Source organism: Leuciscus leuciscus (genome assembly GCF_965113295.1).
Source record: "Leuciscus leuciscus genome assembly, chromosome: 21".
In the NCBI taxonomy this organism is placed as follows: Eukaryota; Metazoa; Chordata; class Actinopteri; order Cypriniformes; family Leuciscidae; genus Leuciscus; species Leuciscus leuciscus.
The window spans coordinates 37,400,706-37,420,705 of record NC_138745.1 but is presented as its reverse complement, the minus strand read 5'-3'; the positions used below and the strand labels follow the sequence as shown (position 1 = coordinate 37,420,705).

Below are 20,000 nucleotides of genomic sequence, written 5' to 3'. Positions count from 1 at the left end.
TGTGTGTGTGTTTCTGCATCTTCCTCTTCATCAGTAGTGTGTGTGTGTGTTTCTGCATCTTCCTGTTCATCAGTGGTGTGTGTGTGTGTTTCTGTATCTTCCTCTTCATCAGTGGTGTGTGTGTGTGTTTCTGCATCTTCCTCTTCATCAGTGGTGTGTGTGTGTGTGTTTCTGCATCTTCCTCTTCATCAGTGGTGTGTGTGTGTGTGTTTCTGCATCTTCCTCTTCATCAGTGGTGTGTGTGTGTGTGTTTCTGCATCTTCCTCTTCATCAGTGGTGTGTGTGTGTGTTTCTGCATCTTCCTCTTCATCAGTGGTGTGTGTGTGTGTGTGTTTCTGCATCTTCCTCTTCATCAGTGGTGTGTGTGTGTGTTTCTGCATCTTCCTCTTCATCAGTGGTGTGCGTGTGTGTGTGTGTTTCTGCATCTTCCTCTTCATCAGTGGTGTGTGTGTGTGTGTGTTTCTGCATCTTCCTCTTCATCAGTGGTGTGTGTGTGTGTTTCTGCATCTTCCTCTTCATCAGTGGTGTGTGTGTGTGTGTTTCTGCAGCTGGAGGATCCTGCGATACGTTGGCAGATGGCGCTGTATAAGGACATGCCGAACCGCAGTGAGGACTCGTCGGACCCCGAGAAGACCGTGGATCGAGTGCTGAACATCGCACACGTGCTCTTCCACCTCGACCAGGTGAAACTCCAGCGCTTTAAATCTATCTACATGCAAATGAGCTCTCTTATGATTGGCTGATCACAGTGTCATTCATCAAGGCAGTTTCTGAATAATGAATTGAGGATATGCATTGCCGTCAGTTTCCCGCGGGAACACACTGAGGAAGAGCTGAGAGTGACTGGATTTAATTGAGGAAACGCCAGTAAAACGATCGATTATCAGTTTAAACTTAAGCTTGGACTCGATATAGAGTTCCTCACAACTCACCAAAGATCCAGTGATCATGGAGACTGACATGCAGGAATCCTGTTTCCTCACATTTATATGAGCCTGATTTCAACACCGGGGAAATACATGCAGCACATTAGCCTGTGAACACTTCATATAAATACAATATAGGTCTAAATCCATGTGATCACTCATATCAGTGTTATATACAGTATATCATCATATCGTCCAGCACTAACACTTGAGTAGTTTTTTGTCAGTTTATTTAAAAACGTCCAATTATGCAGAATATACGACAGTAAATATTTAATTGATGAGTTGTCAATACAATATATAACAATACAATAATACAGGTGTTGTCGATATGTAAATGCAGGGGTGGGTCATATGTAAATGAGCTCATCGTTTTGAAGCTTACAGGTGAGACTCGGTAGATCAGCTTTATCTCTGCAGCACTTCATACAGTACAGCAATAACCTGGAAAATCACAGAATCAATAATGCCAACTTCATCATTCAGATCCTGCTGTAGAGAAGACAATAGTGTGGTCGCTCAGATCAGGTCATGTAGTGTGTGTGATGATGGCTGATGTGGTGTTTGAGCAGGTGGAACACCCTCAGCGCAGTAAGAAGGCCGTGTGGCACAAGCTTCTGTCCAAGCAGAGGAAGAGAGCCGTCGTGGCCTGTTTCAGGATGGCTCCTCTCTACAACCTGCCCAGGTGAACATCTTCTGTCCTCCTCCTCCACTGCTCCATCTCTCAGATCCCTCAATCACACTCTGATTCTCTGGTTCTCAGGCACCGAGCCGTAAACCTGTTCCTCCAGGGTTATGAGAAGTCCTGGATCGAGACGGAAGAACACTATTTCGAGGACAAGCTGATCGAGGATTTGGCCGTATGTAGCAATCACACACAACATCCCACGGCTTTAGATCTGCACAGGAAGAGCTTTCAGTGTTTTCCTTTCTGGCTCATGTGGCTGGACTGTAGATGGACACCAGTGCTGTTGGTCGTTGTGTTGTGTGTTCGCGTGTGATGGACTGGTTGTGTTGTGTGTTGGGTGTGATGGACTGGTTGTGTTGTGTGTTCGCGTGTGATGGACTGGTTGTGTTGTGTGTTTGCGTGTGATGGACTGGTTGTGTTGTGTGTTCGCGTGTGATGGACTGGTTGTGTTGTGTGTTCGCGTGTGATGGACTGGTTGTGTTGTGTGTTCGCGTGTGATGGACTGGTTGTGTTGTTGGTCGTTGTGTTGTGTTGTGTGTTGGGTGTGAAGGACTGGTTGTGTTGTGTGTTCGCGTGTGATGGACTGGTTGTGTTGTTGGTCGTTGTGTTGTGTGTTCGCGTGTGATGGACTGGTTGTGTTGTGTGTTCGCGTGTGATGGACTGGTTGTGTTGTGTGTTCGCGTGTGATGGACTGGTTGTGTTGTTGGTCGTTGTGTTGTGTTGTGTGTTGGGTGTGAAGGACTGGTTGTGTTGTGTGTTCGCGTGTGATGGACTGGTTGTGTTGTGTGTTTGCGTGTGATGGACTGGTTGTGTTGTGTGTTTGCGTGTGATGGACTGGTTGTTGGTCGTTGTGTTGTGTGTTCGCGTGTGATGGACTGGTTGTGTTTTGTGTTCGCGTGTGATGGACTGGTTGTGTTGTGTGTTCGCGTGTGATGGACTGGTTGTGTTGTGTGTTCGCGTGTGATGGACTGGTTGTGTTGTGTGTTCGCGTGTGATGGACTGGTTGTGTTGTGTGTTTGCGTGTGATGGACTGGTTGTTGGTCGTTGTGTTTTGTGTTCGCGTGTGATGGACTGGTTGTGTTTTGTGTTCGCGTGTGATGGACTGGTTGTGTTGTGTGTTCGCGTGTGATGGACTGGTTGTTGGTCGTTGTGTTTTGTGTTCGCGTGTGATGGACTGGTTGTGTTGTGTGTTCGCGTGTGATGGACTGGTTGTGTTGTGTGTTCGCGTGTGATGGACTGGTTGTGCTGTTGGACATTGTGTTGTGTTGTGTGTTGGGTGTGAAGGACTGGTTGTGTTGTGTGTTCGCGTGTGATGGACTGGTTGTGTTGTTGGTCGTTGTGTTGTGTTGTGTGTTGGGTGTGAAGGACTGGTTGTGTTGTGTGTTCGCGTGTGATGGACTGGTTGTGTTGTTGGTCGTTGTGTTGTGTTGTGTGTTGGGTGTGAAGGACTGGTTGTGTTGTGTGTTCGCGTGTGATGGACTGGTTGTGTTGTGTGTTCGCGTGTGATGGACTGGTTGTGTTGTTGGTCGTTGTGTTGTGTTGTGTTGTGTGTTCGCGTGTGATGGACTGGTTGTGTTGTTGGTCGTTGTGTTGTGTGTTCACGTGTGATGGACTGGTTGTGTTGTTGGTCGTTCTGTTGTGTGTTGGGTGTGAAGGACTGGTTGTGTTGTGTGTTGCGTGTGATGGACTGGTTGTTGGTCGTTGTGTTGTGTGTTTGCGTGTCTGAGGCTGTTTGGTGTTTCAGAAACCAGGCGGAGAGGAGCCGTCAGAGGAGGACGAGATGATCAAACACATCGACCCGTTACACCAGCTCATACAACTCTTCAGCAGAACCGCACTGACCGAGAAATGGTGGGTTTCCTTCCTCATATTAATACACAGTCCAAACCACTAAGATTAGCTCATGCCACATCCCTCTGTTGCAGTAAACTAGAGGAGGATCATCTCTACATGGCGTACGCTGACATCATGGCCAAGGTAAGACTAGTCCAGACCTGCTCTGAAGAACATGCTTCATAAGTGCTTCTGCTCAGATTAATGTGCTGTTTGATGAACCACTCACAGAGCTGTCATGATGAAGAGGAAGAGGATGAGGAGGAGGTGAAGAGTTTTGAGGTACGTGTCTGAATGTGCAACACTTTCTGAAGGCCGATCCTGTTCAAATCACACGACCCAATGAATGAAGCCCTGAATCCAGCTGAAACCACTTTAGACTGGAAACTGGGTTTGGGCTTGATTTCGTTTGATTTATGTAAATGATCAGGTGGAATATTAGCTGAGGGAGACCAGCTGAAACCAGTCTAAGGTGGTTTCAGCTGGTCTTAGCTGGTTTAAACTAAGCGGTAACCTTCCCCTCTCTCTCTCGAATCCGACACTGAAGAGACTTAAACTTCAGTTCATCCACTGGCCACTAGAGACTCAATCCCATAAACCCCCATGTTAAAATGGCCAACTTTACAGCAGAAAAACACGTTTACAGTCTGGTGCAAAAAGTGGTTTTGGTCTATAAAGCTTATTTTGCCCTTTATGACTCATCCATTTAAATTATATTAAGCCTTAAAGTTCTGCACAATTAAGGGCGTGGCCACTTGAGTGACAGTTGAATTGCCGCTGATGTCACTACTAGCCGTTTGTCTGCTGTCTGTTAGCGTCACGTCACCTCAGCTAATCCGCCTCGCTGCACATTGTCGTTTATCCGGGAGTGACGCTGCCAAGATGGCGACGACCGGCTCCGGCTTCAGAAACGCTCTTCAGAAACACTCCGGGTGACGCCACACACACTACGCCCAGTGTTTTACACAGTCTATGGTTTGAACAGATCTCCCAGCCTGCTAAAAGCCCAAAGCCCCTTTAAAACCAGACTTGACCAGCTAACACCAGCAGACCACTTCATGCTGTCGTTCCAGTGGCACTGTGTGATTTAAAGCTTAGAAAGTTTGGGGAAATATTCCTCAGTTAGAGCTTTAGTGGTTTATTGTGTATTGAGCACTAGTCACATGGTTTCTGTGTTCATGTTCCAGTTAGTGAAATTACTAATGCATTAGCTAACATGAACATTTATTTAAAGCATTTATTAATCTTCATCAGTGTTATTTCATTGTTCATGACAGTGCTTTAACTAATGCTCTAATAATGTATTGGTAACACTTTACAATAAGGTTCAATAGTGAACATGAACTAAGAATGAACAATACTTCAGCATTTATTAATCTTAGTTAATATTCATTTCAACATTTACTAATACATTATTAAAATCAAAGGTTGTATTTGTTAACATTAGTTAATGCACTGTGAACTAATATGAACAAACAATGAACAGCTGGATTATTATCAACTAACATTAACAAAGATTAATAAACACTGTAACAAATGTATTGCTCATGGTTAGTTCATGTTAGTAAATACATTAACTAATGTTGACTAATGAACTTTATTGTAAAGTGTTACCACTGCATTGGTAAATGTTGAATCACTACATATGCTTGACTTCATCTGTCTCCTGCTATGGAGCTTCACCAGTGAGCTTGTGTTCTGCCTCTCTCCCGTCGGTCTGCAGGAGAAAGAGATGGAGAAGCAGAAGCTGCTGTATCAGCAGGCCAGACTCCACGACCGCGGCGCCGCAGAGATGGTTCTGCAGACCATCAGCGCCAGCAAAGGTCAGAAACACACACGCAGTCCTCAGAAACCCTCAGCTGGTCATGTGTTCAGTGATCAGGGGCTGATGGGAGTGTGTCTGTTGTGCAGGAGAGATGGGGCCGATGGTGGCCTCCACGCTCAAGCTGGGAATCGCCATACTCAACGGGGGAAACTCCACAGTCCAGCAGGTCAAGAGTTTTACATCATTTTGTGGCGATTGGTCAGTGTGAGATTTGCCCCGCTGCTCCTCCACTGTGATTGGACGGCTAGGTGGGAAGTGACAGTGATGAGCTCAAAATTTTTACGTTTCTCAACTCTCGACGTCCGGAAAAAAACGTCAATGTGAAATATTTCATTTAATTTATTCATTTAATTTATTTATTTGTATAGCATATTTAATGCGACAGCTGTTGCCCAAAGTGCTTCACAATCACTAAAAACACAACAATACAGAGAACAGAGAGAGAAATAAATACAAATAAAAAAATACAAATGAAACACACAAAAACATAGACAAGGTGATGATAAAGTAGACGCTCAGCTCCTCGTCACGCCGCTCCCGATGAGAACAACTGAAACATTACGCTGGCCTTGATGGACACACAACCTAATCATAGTTGTGTAGTAATCCATTTTTTAAACCATTTGCAAATAAGATTATTTCTCTGACCCCAGTGGCAGATATTTGTTCCTGTTTTAAACAGAAAATTCACTTTATTTTGTTAGAAAACGATTTAATATCTTCAGTCGTTTTGCTTCTCTAGTAAATATATCTTGATTTAAAGTCCCCCTGTGGAGAAAATCCAGCTTTTAATGTTGTTTATGTGTGTATGTGGTGTTTTTAATCTGCTTTAAGACAAACCATGTGTAAATACATAATCCAATGATATATGCACTTCAAAGGAGTCCGCACACTCCACAAAAGACGAAGAAACGTCAAAAAGCGAGATAATTTCAAGTGCTTTTACTGAGAAAAAAAGAAGAAAAAGGGCAAACGTTTCGGTCGTTTCTTCGTCTTTTGTGGAGTGTGCGGACTCCTTTGAAGTGCATATATCATTGGATTATTTTGTCTACGTTAGGTGGACTAGTTTGAAGGCGCGGTGAGTTCCTGGCTACTCTAAATTCATAAGTCGACACCATAGCTGAGTATTTTCTCGTCACAAACTACCTTGTAACCAATCAGATCAACGTGTGATCGTCAACCAGTGGATCTCTGAGCTGAGTGAGTGAGTGGAGGCGGGGCTCATTTGCATATTCATATAACCGTGTATACTAAATGAGGCGAGGGTGTCGAGTTACAAGATATTTTAAGGCATGAACACATTTTTTTTCAAGGACATTTTTTTTAACTATGTAATTTTGGTGATCAAAGGTGAGTTTTAAGGGATACATGTATTGATTACAGGGGGTATTCAGAATGTTTAGATATTTGTGTTGGAAAACAAGGCAGAAATACTGAGGAAGAACATCATATTTTGCAGTGTATCTGCTACCATGGTTTGTTTCAGCTTAGTTTAGTTTGCATGATATACCATAAATACAATAAAAAAGTACATTCATATTTATGCAGCTTGGTGTAAGCTGAACTTCAGAGGTGCGTCACAGGATCGCTTGGTTCTTGCAGCTCTGGTCTGATGTGTTCGATCTGCTTTTTGTTGTGCAGAAAATGCTGGACTACCTGAAAGACAAGCGGGACGTCGGGTTTTTCCAGAGTCTGGCGGGACTCATGCAGTCATGCAGGTACGACACACATATAACAGTGACTGATTATAGTCCATACGACAGACTGTCTCGAAGCAGCTTCACAGTAACAGAGTCAGCGATGCAGACGTCCTCAAATAAGAGACGCATTTAAGTTCTCCATAGAAGACAATATCCAGATCAGTTCAGTTCAATAACCATGTCCATGTTGCAAAGTTCATGAGTTGTGATGTCAGTGCTGGATGTTTGTGCTCCAGTGTTCTGGATCTGAACGCGTTTGAGAGGCAGAATAAAGCGGAAGGTCTCGGGATGGTGACGGAGGAAGGATCAGGTATGATTGATATGAACACAAACACCTGATTTATGATCAATAACTGTGATTATAGCTTGATCTGTGTCATTCTGTCATGTGATATAATGGGTAATTTTTTCAAGCATGAAATCGTCATGTTCATTCCACCATTTTTCTGTTCATTTAGTTGTTATTGATTCTAAAATACAGTAATGCTACTTTTGTGTTGAAGATGTCTCTGTCAAACTGAATTATTTTATCCTTTTCTTTATGTTTGTGTACGAGTGTATGATGATGATGAATGTTTGATATGGTCTTCAGACGTTTGGAAGCAGAAATGCTCAGACTTGAGAAACAAGAGCACTCAACAGTGTGTGTGAGACACTCACCCTACCCTAACATGTGCTCATGTATCATGTGACCATTTTAAGTGAACTGACAATTATTTTCAAACCTCATTTAATTTGAGTCTCAAAGCATGGATTTTATATTCCTTGAGTTCTTTTTCAGGTTTCTTTATGTTTGCTGTGTTGTAACATGACTTTTAAAGGGATAGTTCACCCGAAGATGAACGTTCTGTCGTTTACTCACCGTCACGTGACTCACATCGCTCCAAACCAGCAAGAGTTTCTGTCCTCAGTGGAACACAAAAGATCTTGCTCACATAGTCTGCTTTAATTTGATCAAAAATACTGCAAAAACAGTGAAATATTATTATAATGTAAATCATCGGATCTCTATGTGAATATATATAGTAAAGTGTCATTTATTCCTGTGATCAAAGCTGAATGTTCAGCATCATTACTCCAGTCTTCAGTGTCACATGATCCTTCACAAATCATTCTGATATGATGATTTGATTATTATCAATGCCGAAAACAGTTCATATTTTTGTGGAAACCGTCATATATAGTTTTTTCAAGATTTTTTTAAGAATAGAAAGTTCAAAAGAACAGCATTTATTTGAAATAGAATCTTTTTTAACATTATAAATGTCTTTACTGTCACTTTTGATTAATTAAATGCGTCCTTAAAGAATAAAAGTATTGTAATGATCCCAAACATTTGAATGGTTAAAAATAAAAATGAGACCAAAAAGGACATGAAACCTGATTAAAATCTTCCCTTTGCATGAGAATCACTCAGACTGAAGTCAGTACAGTGCATGTGTTCAGAGCTCAACAGAAGCGTCTTCTTTCACTGTAAAAGAGGATCATGAATATTGTGTGAATCATGTTCATGTTCCACTGATTAAAGAAGGTCCTTCAGGTTTGGACTGAAACGAACGACAGAAGGTTCATGTTCGTCTGCACTGTTCCTTTAACCTGCACAAGTGTTTCTCTCTCTCTCTCTCTCTCTCTGACTCTTTATTTCTCTCTGAATTTTGCCTTTATTTCTCATTATTCCCTCTAAGCAGTTCTGCACTTTATTCACTCAGGTTTGGATTCAATCAGCCTCATTTCTGCTAAAGTCAGACACGCTTTCCTCAAGCCTGTAAGTTAAGGTGAACACTTGTGGTTGTGTATTAAACTAGTCTTAACCAGGCGCCGTCGACTGCTCGGTTTCTGTCTCTGTCTCTCATTGGTCCTCGTGTAACGGTGTGTTCTGATTGGCTGTGATCAGTGCGGACAGATATCCCGGTTGTCACGCCTGGTTAGACTCGTGTTCGTGTGATTGTTCAGAATGGTGCTGATTGAATCCAAAGTCAACAACGACTGACCTTGTGACCTGTATGACCTCTCACTTTTTTCTTTCCTTTTTTTTCTTCTTCTTCTTTTTTTTGGGTTAACGCACCTCCGTCTTCCCCTTTCTCAGTCATCACTCATGAGCGTGGTAATTATGCCTTCTGCCGTTTCGCTGTGGTTTCGCTGTGTGTGACCCTGAGCCCAACACCTTCCCTCTGCCCTGCGTTACCTGTCACAAGCCCCGCCCCCGCCGGAGCGCAGGCCAATCACGCGCCGGCTTTGCTCTCAGGTTTCTGTTCTGTTCTGTTAGAGACACTGACACTCGTTCTGACCGATCACGGGAAACGGCATCGTTGACATGTAAAGCTAGCTCATATTTCAGGGTGTTTCTTCAACTATGAGCACTTGTGAGAAATTTTACTTTTCACATTTATTTTATTTGTCTACTAAGTGTCCAGCGGTGGAGAACACTGTCGGATCCATCACTCAGAATCAGCATTCATTCTCTGGTGGAAATGCCATTTTAAATATTTTTAGAATAAAATGACTGACATTTCTGTCTTAGGCTAACTTAGCTAGTAGCTAGCATTTTATATAGCTTAAATAAAATGAAAAATTTTTTTGACACTATTCACATTTTTTGACAGAATTAAAGCTTGATTGGAAATGAAGAAATCTTCGATCTAATCTGATTTTAGAGAAATATTATTTTATTAGAGGAATATAAATTTTTTGTAAAAAAAAGAAAATTATGTCATATTTTTATTATATTAAGAGGGATATTTTATTATTTTAGAGCATTTTTATTATTTTAGAGAAAAAAATGTACATACTTTTTTTTATTTACATTTAAATTATTATTATTTTTGCAGAATTTTGTTTTATTTTATTATTTTAAAGGACTATTTTTTATTATTTTAGAGGAATAATTCTTATAATTTTAGGGTAATATTTTTATTGTTTTATGGGTCGGGATAAGGGTTAAACAATCAAATCTCCACACGGCATCTGAAGAGTAGTGAAAGTAAAGGACGTGTGTGCGACCTCAGTGGCAGTAGTTGCAGAAACACCCGTAGATCGTCTCAGCCTATCAGAAGCAGCCGTGCGTCTCTGTGGGCGGAGCTGTCGTCTGTAAGCTCCTCCCCCTCCTGCTCTCAGTGGCGCAGCGGCTGGGTGTTTGGTTAGGAGTGTGTGTGTGTGTGTGTGTCTCTGTGGTGTGTTGTGGTCTGAGAGGATGATGATGATGATGATGATGATGATGATGAAGGTGGTCTCCTCCTCTTCCTCACTGATGGTCTGAGATGTTCAGTCGCTGTCGTGTGCTGTCGTTCCTGCTGTTTCTTCCCCTGTCCTTCTTTGTTTCTGGTCAGGCTGTTTCTGTTCTTTTCAGAGTGATTGTTTTTATGTTTTCTGGAGATCAGTGTCGTGTTTTCTAGCGTATCATCCATCTGCATTTCTGTTGACTGGTTTCGTCATCCGTTCAGTTTGACGTTTTAGTGCTGGTGGGAATGATGGACCAGAGGAAGTCTAACCAAACCACAGATAACTGATATCTCATATTGTGTATTTACATGTATTCTTATCATAAATGCAGTGGTGTCATTGTATCTGCATGCTGCATTCACAGTTATTTGTAATAATCCCAGCGTGGAGTTTCTGGTTGATCCTCACACTGACGCTCAGCTGAAAGTGCGCTTGTCCTCCGATCTCAAACACTTCTGTCATCTCACACATTTACTCTGTTACAAACCCGGGACTGAGCGTTCTGCATAGACAGCAAGACTTTACCTTACACTTTTACTTTACATTAATGTTAATGAACATTTCCTACGGCTTTCTGAGGTTGCATTATCTGTGAACGACATGCATTTTTATTTTAGATGTATATATTTTTAGATGTCAATATTTTTCAAGATGCAATGCTTAAAAAACCCACAATAATGGCATCTTCCTTTCATCTTATCATGCTGTCTATGTAAGGAGCTCACTCGGCTTGGGAACAGAACCCTCAGATACTCAACTGAAGGAAAGCACTTTCAGGTTGGCGTGTGAGAACAACATTTCTGTGTTTCTGGAGGTTATTTTATAGATGTGAACTGGTGTTTAGAGCACAGCTGCTCTTCCTCAAACATGTTCCTCATGCTCTCTGTCTGCAGACGTCTCAGGGGTCAGGTGACACCATCAGATCTCTCATGTCGTTCATACTGACGGATACCAGCAGAATATAAACATAATATATTGTTATTGCATTCGTGTCGTCCTCTGAGATGACCTCACAGTAATAAACAGGAGAATCACTGATGCAAACATGAGGCAGGTTCAGATTCTGCAGCGACTCTCGCGATCTGACCTGTGACCTGTGACCCCAGACGTCTGCAGACCCGAGCTCATACGCAGTCAGTGTGTTCACACGGCTCTAATGTGTGACTCTGCTGCGCGCAGGTGAAAAGGTCATGCAAGATGACGAGTTCACCTGTGACCTCTTCCGCTTCCTCCAGCTGCTGTGTGAGGGACACAACTCAGGTGCGTCTCACCTGTGCACTGTGTGTGTAGTGTGTGTGTAGTGTGTGTGTGTAGTGTGTGTGTAGTGTGCTTCAAATATGATCATCCTCAAGCATCCTCCAGTTTAAAAGGCAACGATATATTTTCATTTATAAAGACCAAATTAATACAGTGAAAAGTTAATATTATAAACGTGTATAATATTATTTGGAAAATATTAAGTTTCTATTATGTTTCGTCTGCATTTTTTTTCTACTCTCCATTCTACTTTACTGTTCAGATGTAATTTTTTTTATAAATAAAATTTAATTTATCTATTTTAATAATTTTGTTTATTTTATGTCAAATGTATTTATTATTTATTTATTTTAGTATTATTTATAATAAATTATACTGTATTTATTTTTATTTTAATCTAATATTTTTGTTTATTTATTATTTATTTACATCAATGTTTTATTTATTTTAATCCATTTATTCATTTCAATCCATTTTTTTACAAAATTATTTATTTAAATCATTTTTATTTGTCACATTTTTTTATTTTAATCAAATGTATTTGTTTATTTACATAAAACTTTGGTTATTTTCCCAAAAAAATTGGTTTTATTTATTTACTTAATTATTTATGTACTTAAAATTTTATCAATTTATTTTAATCAAATGTATATTATTTAAATCATGTTTAATGTTTTATTTTAATCAAATGTTTTTTTGTTTTTTAATTTATTTTTTATTTGCATCAAATTTAATTTCATCAAATCATCAATTTATTCATTTTAATTTAATATTTATTTATTTATTTATTTAAATAAATTTTTATTAATTTATTTTAATACATTTTAAATTTTAATCAAATGTTAGTTTTTATACTGTTTTTAACCAGACCCCTAGCCCTCAGTTTGAAAACCCCTGCTGTAAACAATAGTGAACATTTTACTTTCATAATATGATGTGTTTCTGAGTCAAAAAAAGGATTATGAAAAAATATAGAGCAAGATTTTGTGCGTCAGGAATTGATTAGATCAATAAACGTAGACGTTATAAATCTGCTGGTGCTACTAGTAACCACATTTACAGTGATTTGGTGACCTATAGTTATTATCCACGAGCCTCATTCATGCACAGTATGATGTCGCTTTCCCTTTTTAGAGAACGGTTAATGACAATAGTTGTGTTCATACATCAGATTTTCAGAACTACCTGCGAACGCAGACGGGTAACAACACAACGGTCAACATCATCATATCTACGGTGGATTACCTGCTCAGAGTCCAGGTGAGCGCTTCCTCCGTGAACACCATCACGCTACGCTAACACACATCTGACGTGTGTGTGTGTGTGTGTGTGTGTGTGTGTGTTTGTGCTCTCGTCCTCAGGAGTCCATCAGCGATTTCTACTGGTACTATTCTGGGAAAGACGTCATCGATGAACAAGGCCAACGGAATTTCTCCAAAGCAATCAATGTAGCCAAACAAGTCTTCAACACTCTCACAGAGTACATTCAGGTACGGGCGATCTCCTGATTCCCACGATGTGGACGGACTCGCGGAACAGCTTAATAATACCCAGTGTGTGTTTTCAGGGCCCTTGCACAGGGAATCAGCAGAGCCTCGCTCACAGTCGCCTGTGGGACGCCGTTGTTGGGTTCCTGCACGTTTTTGCACATATGCAGATGAAGCTGTCTCAGGTAAACATCTACACTGATGCTCTATAAACCTTCTTGAAATGAGAGAGCTTGACACGCAGAACCCCGGTTATCCCCTGAGTTACTTACTGTGATATGATTTATGCTGCAGGATTCAAGCCAAATCGAGCTGTTAAAGGAGCTCATGGATCTGCAGAAGGACATGGTTGTGATGCTCTTGTCCATGTTGGAGGGTCAGTTCACATTGTTTGATTGAATGATTAGTTATTAATGTTCCCGACCAGGGGTGCGTTTCCCAAAAGCATCGTCAGCCAACTATGGTCTCAAGTTTTCATTGTTATCAGCAGAGTTGTGGACTCAATAAATCCTGATCTTGAGCCAAATAAGCAAGCTGACATTCAGTGCAATCTATATCTGTTATCTAGAATACATACAAACGTCATTTACGTCTTTTAGTTTGTCAAGAGATTTAAAGCGTAGTTTTTGAAGAGTGCGCATGTGTGAACGAGCTCTAGTGTGTAAGAACGAGCCTATGGTTGAATCTGGAAATAAAGCAAAATGAGAAATAGTCCTCAGATGCATGTCCGTAATTTATAGAAACACATCTAGCGTTAATTTCTCAAGCGGATTCATTAAAAGTAGTTATTACTCCACCACGTGCGTGACATCATTAACCAACGTGTTTGAACGACCAATTTGCGACAATACGGTTCCGGGAAACAGTCGTGACTCGCTAGTTGATTGAACGATCCATCGTACTTTAGTAGTGAAGCAGCGAGTTACGGCGTTATACTGGAAACACACCCGTTTAGTTCCTGTCTCTATGAAGCCCCTCCTTCTGAATAGCACACTGTGCTCTGATTGGTCGGCTGGAGCAGTGTGTTGTGATTGGTCGAGCACTTTGAGTGTGTTTGGGAAATGTCCCTCCCCTTACCATAACCACCAGTTTAACACACTACTAACTAACTCAACCAGGCCCCGCCCCTTTATTCTGCGTATTCATTATTTAAATAAGGGCCTGGTCCGAAATATTGTGACGTGTTCGTACTATCGTACTATGGTAGTTAGGCAGCGAGTTACGGCGTTGTATGGGAAACACACCCCAGGAAGATAAATTACCCTAATCATCTTCCCTTAATTTTAGGAAACGTTGTGAATGGCACCATTGGAAAGCAGATGGTGGACATGTTGGTGGAGTCCTCAAACAACGTGGAGATGATTCTGAAGTTCTTCGACATGTTCCTCAAACTGAAAGATCTGACGTCGTCGGATGCCTTCAAAGAGTACGACCCCGATGGCAAAGGCGTCATCTCCAAGAGGGATTTCCACAAGGCCATGGAGAGCCATAAACATTACACCCAATCCGAGACAGAATTCCTGCTCTCCTGTGCGGAAACGGATGAAAACGAGCTCTTGGACTATGAGGAGTTCGTCGAACGCTTCCACGAGCCGGCGAAGGACATAGGCTTCAACGTCGCCGTCCTCTTAACCAATCTCTCAGAGCACATGCCTCACGATTCTCGCCTCCAGACCTTCCTAGAGTTGGCCGAGAGCGTGCTGAACTATTTCCAGCCGTACCTGGGCCGAATCGAGATCATGGGCAGCGCTAAGCGCATCGAACGCGTGTACTTCGAAATTAGCGAGTCCAGTCGCACCCAATGGGAGAAGCCACAGGTCAAGGAATCCAAACGCCAGTTCATCTTCGACGTGGTGAACGAAGGTGGTGAGAAAGAGAAGATGGAGCTCTTCGTGAATTTCTGCGAAGACACGATCTTCGAGATGCAGTTAGCGGCGCAGATGTCCGACGCCGCCGAGCGCTTGGCTAGCAAAGAAGACAGCGAGCGAGAGAAACCCGAGGAGGAGAGTCCCGAGATGGGCTTCTTCTCCGTCACCACCGTGCGAACGGCTCTCTTCGCTCTACGGTACAACGTGATGCTCCTAATGAAGGTGATGTCCATGAAGAGCCTCAAGAAGCAGGTGAAGAAAGCCAAGAAGATGACGGTGAAGGACATGGTGACCACGCTAGTGTCCTTCTATTGGAGCGTTCTGCTGGGTTTGCTGCACTTCGCCTTCAGCGTCGCTCGAGGATTCTTCAGGATCACGTATAACAGTTTCCTCGGAGGGAGTCTGGTGGAGAACGCCAAGACCATGAAGGTCTCGGAGCTCCTGGCCAACATGCCCGACCCGACTCAAGACGACGTGAGGGGAGAGATGGAGGAGGGCGAGAAGAAGCACATCGATAAAACCTCCCCTGAGGAAGACCTGGCCGATCTGACCGCGGCCACAGACGACACCGACGTCCTCTCCGATATATTCGGCCTTGATCTGAAGAGAGAGGGAGGGCAGTATAAACTCATGCCTCACAATCCAAACGCCAGCATCACGGATATGCTCAGTACGCCCGTCCCACAGCCACACACACCCTCGCCTGAGCTCCGCAGACGACTCCAGGTAACGCTTTTAATGGGGTTAGTGCATAAATGGGTCGCCAAGTAAGACATGTTCCTGGTTCAGCATATATTATTGATCCTGAAACAACATTCTTGTCTGAAAATATTTCCTAACCAAGGCTTGACATGTAACCGTTTCAATGGGGTTAGTGCATAAATGGGTCGCCGGGATTTTCCCAAGTTCCCAATGTTCCTGGATCAGCATATTTTATTGACCAGACGCATGTTTATTTGAGCTCTTCCGTCAGTGAAACACCACACTACAGCCTGTAAAACATTGAAATAAATATCAGTAAATATTGGTAACCTAAATAATAGACGAAAGTTACATATTATTTAAAAAACATTCATTTTATATTTCCCAACAAATATGCATCATATATCTACCGCTCTACGCTTTGAGAGGGATGTGGGACAGTCATTCTCTTTTCCAATATCTTCATGTTTTCTCCTGATGTTCCAAGCAACTGACGCTTGTTGTTAAAGGTCTGAAGAGCAAATCTTATCTCCCGCGGCGTCAAGACATTTAGGCTATGTTTGATTTTGTCCTGCCAGAGCAAAACTAAAATCCCAAGCGTGTGTGAAATGCACTATACAAATAAACTTAATGTGTCTTACCATAATAACAGGCACAAACTGTGTTAAATAGAATTTGATGTGAAAGCTAAAAATGTATCAGGCCTATTATATTCACATTTTACTGTGGTAAAGTAGAAAAAACACTGTAGGACAAATTAAAAGTGAACCAAAGGAAGAAACGCTTATAATCCACTGTGAAAATGGGCGAGACGTGAGTGAAGATTTGGAAAAAGAAACAAGATATTCCATGTCCAAGGAAATATTGTTAAGTTTAAAATAATCGGGTGTCCAGATCGCAAAACATAATACAAAGCCGACAGTGGCTCACGTGACGGACCTCTCATTCGGCACGAATCCAAAGGTTTCCATGGCTGGAATGTAACATTTAATTGCTTACCTATTATTTCTTTTGTAAACAAAGCTTTGTGCTTCACTCGTGTCATAATATTAGTGTAAAACAGCATTCACATACAAAAAATGTGTTTTGGCAGACCGGTGATGCGGTTGTCAAGTTTACCGGTACTGTTCTAGTCCTCACCCAATCCCAACCTCTACACCTAACCCTAATCCTAACCCTGGTTTTAAACTTGACACACTATAAACCTGTCCCTCAGATCTGATTGGTTGATGGAAATGTTGTTCCACAAAGATGTTGATCCAGGAACATGTTGTTCTCGGTGAATCACAATCACCGTTTGTCTCAGATCCGTATCAGTAATGACATGTTTCTGTTGGGTTATTAACTCGTCCGCTGTTGGTTCTGTCAGACAAAGGGCTCTTCATCCTCGACTGACAACAATGAAGTGGTGGAGGAGACCAAATCAGTGCCTGAGAAAGCCGAGTAAGTCTTGCTGACATGCAAATGTGTTTGTTGAGGCCGACAGTGTTTGTGTCATCATCATAATATTTGCATTCTGAGTTCTGATTCGTCCCCTTTCTAAGAAGGGAAAATGGTGAGAAAGCACAAAAGAAGAAGGAGGAAGCGGTGAAGCGTAAGGTGAGACTGCACTACTCCAGAGCCGATGAGCCTGATCTGCAGGAGTCAGCCTTCTGGAAGAAGATCATCGCTTACCAACGCAAGCTGCTGGTCAGAGCCCTGACATCTCCTGTTTGTGTCCCATAATGCCATGCAAGAGGAAGTGTGCTTTACACAGTATCTCTGTCTCTTCTCCTGCAGAACTATTTTGCACGAAACTTCTACAACATGAGAATGTTGGCTTTGTTTGTGGCCTTTGCAATCAACTTCATTCTGCTGTTTTACAAGGTAATTCGCACTACTTTCGACATTCATCATCACAAATGATTTCCAGTGTTTTCTCCGCTGTAATGTTTGTGTATCTGTGCCCGGTTGCATAAAGCACCTTAAGTGTAATTTTCCCTTAAGAACACCCTTAGGTTTCCCTTAAACTTACAAGTGTTGCAAAAAATAATTCTTCAGTGTTACTTTAGGGTTTCTTTAGGGGAAATGTCATACACCCTAAGAATTTCCCTGAAGTATCTATTTTCCCTTTAAGTTATCTCTTAAAAAACGATAAGTGTTGCATAAAGTGTTGCCGTCATTTTCCTAAGTATGACCTAAGGTTTGCAAAACTTCACCTTAAGTGTTATACGGAGTGAGACGGTTTGATCCAAGTCTTCTAATGAGACGCGATCGGCCGCTTCATATCATAAACCAATTTAAATGTTGCCGTTTTTTCACATATAAACACATATAGCACATCTTATATGGTTAACGGAAGCTCAAAGTGTGTGCGACACGCGCAAGAACAAACCTCAAGCATTTGAGCTTCCGACACAGCCTAAATCATATTGATTACTTTTATGCAATGGACAATATTGCAATACAATTTATTGAAAGACAGTCTTTCAATAAATGGACAGAAATGATGAGCGAATATTACAAATATCTTTATTTGTTTCTAAATATGAATGAAAGTCTTATGGGTTTAGACCGACATGAGGGTGACATTTGACACCTTGACATATTTGGTTTTCCTTATCCGTGTCATGCTGTTTTCTGTGAAACTGATTAACAAATAACGTGTCCATGGCAGCAACAGAATTTAAAACGGCAAAACCTGGGTTGCAAAACACTTAACAGTTTCCCTAAGAGAACCGTTTAAGGGATTAAATGCAACACTCTTCAGTCATCCCTTTAGCTGAGGGGAAATCACGCCTGGGTCTCATACTGAAGGGAAAAGCTGAAGGTGCTTCATGCAAGCGGGCCCTGAGCTGTAGTTTGGTCCCTGGTGAAGGTGTCCACGTCGTCGGCCCTGAGCGAGGGGAAGGAGGTGTTGTTCAGCGGGTCCTCAGACACCAGCGTTCGGTGGAACCCCCTGGATGGCTCCGGCTCTCGGCCCGTCGCTGTGCACTTCGTGCTAGAGGAGAGCAGCGGATACATGGAGCCCACCCTGCGCATCTTAGCCGTCCTGCACACCGTCATCTCCTTCTTCTGCATCATCGGCTACTACTGCTTAAAGGTGCAGTGTGTGATTATTGTCTAGTGGTGAGGTTGTGAACTGCACCCAACAGAAGTTACGGTGGCCGACAGGAAGTGATGTCGTCGTCTGAGACAGCAGAGAGTAGCCAGTTAAACAGTGAGGTTTCTTTACAAAGATCAATGAAGAAAATAGGTTTACTTGATTATTCAGTAAAACGATGTTACTGCGAATATTATTGTTACTTGTTCATCATTGTGTCAGTGTTTTATTCGCTGACTTTAGTTCGCTTCTCTGCACGAAGAACAACATAGTGACGAAAAGCGTGTTTGTCCGTTCAGGGCCACTGTAGAAACATGTGGATGTAAGTGGACCCGCGGTGTGTGTAGAGAGAAATGGCTCATTCTAAGCTAATAAACACATAACGCTTCATTAAGTAAGGTCTTTATACACCACTGAAAACATAGTTATGTTTATGATATTGCATTTCTGTCAACAGATCCTCCTAAATATTACACAGTGCACCTTTAAAGGTACGAGACAGCGGATCAGTGCTTCTCCACCGCTTCAGAAAACAGATTTACTCTATGAATGTAAACTAAAACATCATCAAACCTAAATGCTGAAATTTATTTATTAATAGTTTCTAAATTGATATTTTCATGCTCACAGCAGCCAATAATTCACGTACCATATATATCGGCCACCATATCAGTATCGGCCGATATATGATCAATTATAATGTTATCGTTATCGACCCGATAAGAAAATTTGGATGATATATTAAAGCCGATGAATAATGTATTATTTCCTTCAGCTGAGACACTTCAGATGTTTGAATTGCTTGAAATATGATTGAAATCACTTCAAAAAAGGAAAATACAGTTTCAACATTTGCAGGTCATATCGGCTGCATAAAATTATAATAAGAATATTATAATTGTGTGTTTAGAACATGGCTTTTAAGGATGAGACTTGTTTTTGTTATCAGGCTCTCAAAATGTATATAAAAATTTGGATTTAGATTTATCGGCTAATATATATCGGTTATCGGCTTTCAAATATAAAGAATAATCGGTTATTGGTATTGGCCAAAAGTTTCATATGGGTGCATCTCTACCTAAAACCCATTGTGTGTGCACCAGAATACTGTAGAGTTTGACAGATAACATGACCAACACAAACAACACTGGTCTTAAAAGTGTTTTAAACTCTGATATTATTCTCCCAAGGCACATTTTAGGTGAACTTTCATTAATTCTAATGAAATCCAGTTACTGAAACAATAAACCTGCCAGATTTACATAACCGATGAAATGCCCAGCAGTATCAGTCTAATAGCGTTTTAATAAACGCTCCAATTATTATTTCTGAAATGCCTTTAATAGAAAACAGAGCTGTGATGATTCATATGGCGCATATTGTGTTTCTCCTCCAGGTTCCTCTGGTGATCTT

At 41.6% G+C, this 20,000-nt stretch overlaps 1 protein-coding gene across 9 annotated transcripts in view; it reads left to right on the top strand.

The window, feature by feature from the left end:
• Positions 1-20,000, top strand: part of ryr2a (ryanodine receptor 2a (cardiac)) — a 167,446-nt gene that overhangs the window by 126,179 nt on the left and 21,267 nt on the right. For 5 of the 9 annotated variants that reach the window (XM_082152373.1, XM_082152372.1, XM_082152370.1 and 2 more), the window contains 22 exons: positions 549-683; positions 1,499-1,611; positions 1,690-1,786; positions 3,359-3,465; positions 3,540-3,591; positions 3,679-3,729; positions 5,171-5,270; positions 5,359-5,438; positions 6,914-6,990; positions 7,209-7,282; positions 9,059-9,076; positions 11,371-11,451; positions 12,620-12,708; positions 12,810-12,938; positions 13,016-13,120; positions 13,230-13,311; positions 14,223-15,529; positions 16,875-16,948; positions 17,050-17,194; positions 17,285-17,371; positions 18,363-18,587; positions 19,984-20,000. The exon at positions 19,984-20,000 is cut by the window's right edge and continues 114 nt beyond it. In XM_082152373.1, the coding sequence (XP_082008499.1) occupies positions 549-683; positions 1,499-1,611; positions 1,690-1,786; positions 3,359-3,465; positions 3,540-3,591; positions 3,679-3,729; positions 5,171-5,270; positions 5,359-5,438; positions 6,914-6,990; positions 7,209-7,282; positions 9,059-9,076; positions 11,371-11,451; positions 12,620-12,708; positions 12,810-12,938; positions 13,016-13,120; positions 13,230-13,311; positions 14,223-15,529; positions 16,875-16,948; positions 17,050-17,194; positions 17,285-17,371; positions 18,363-18,587; positions 19,984-20,000 (3,245 nt within the window). The remainder of the gene's footprint in view (positions 1-548; positions 684-1,498; positions 1,612-1,689; positions 1,787-3,358; positions 3,466-3,539; positions 3,592-3,678; positions 3,730-5,170; positions 5,271-5,358; positions 5,439-6,913; positions 6,991-7,208; positions 7,283-9,058; positions 9,077-11,370; positions 11,452-12,619; positions 12,709-12,809; positions 12,939-13,015; positions 13,121-13,229; positions 13,312-14,222; positions 15,530-16,874; positions 16,949-17,049; positions 17,195-17,284; positions 17,372-18,362; positions 18,588-19,983) is intronic. The other 4 variants (XM_082152374.1, XM_082152376.1, XM_082152375.1 and 1 more) reach the window with 1 other exon arrangement.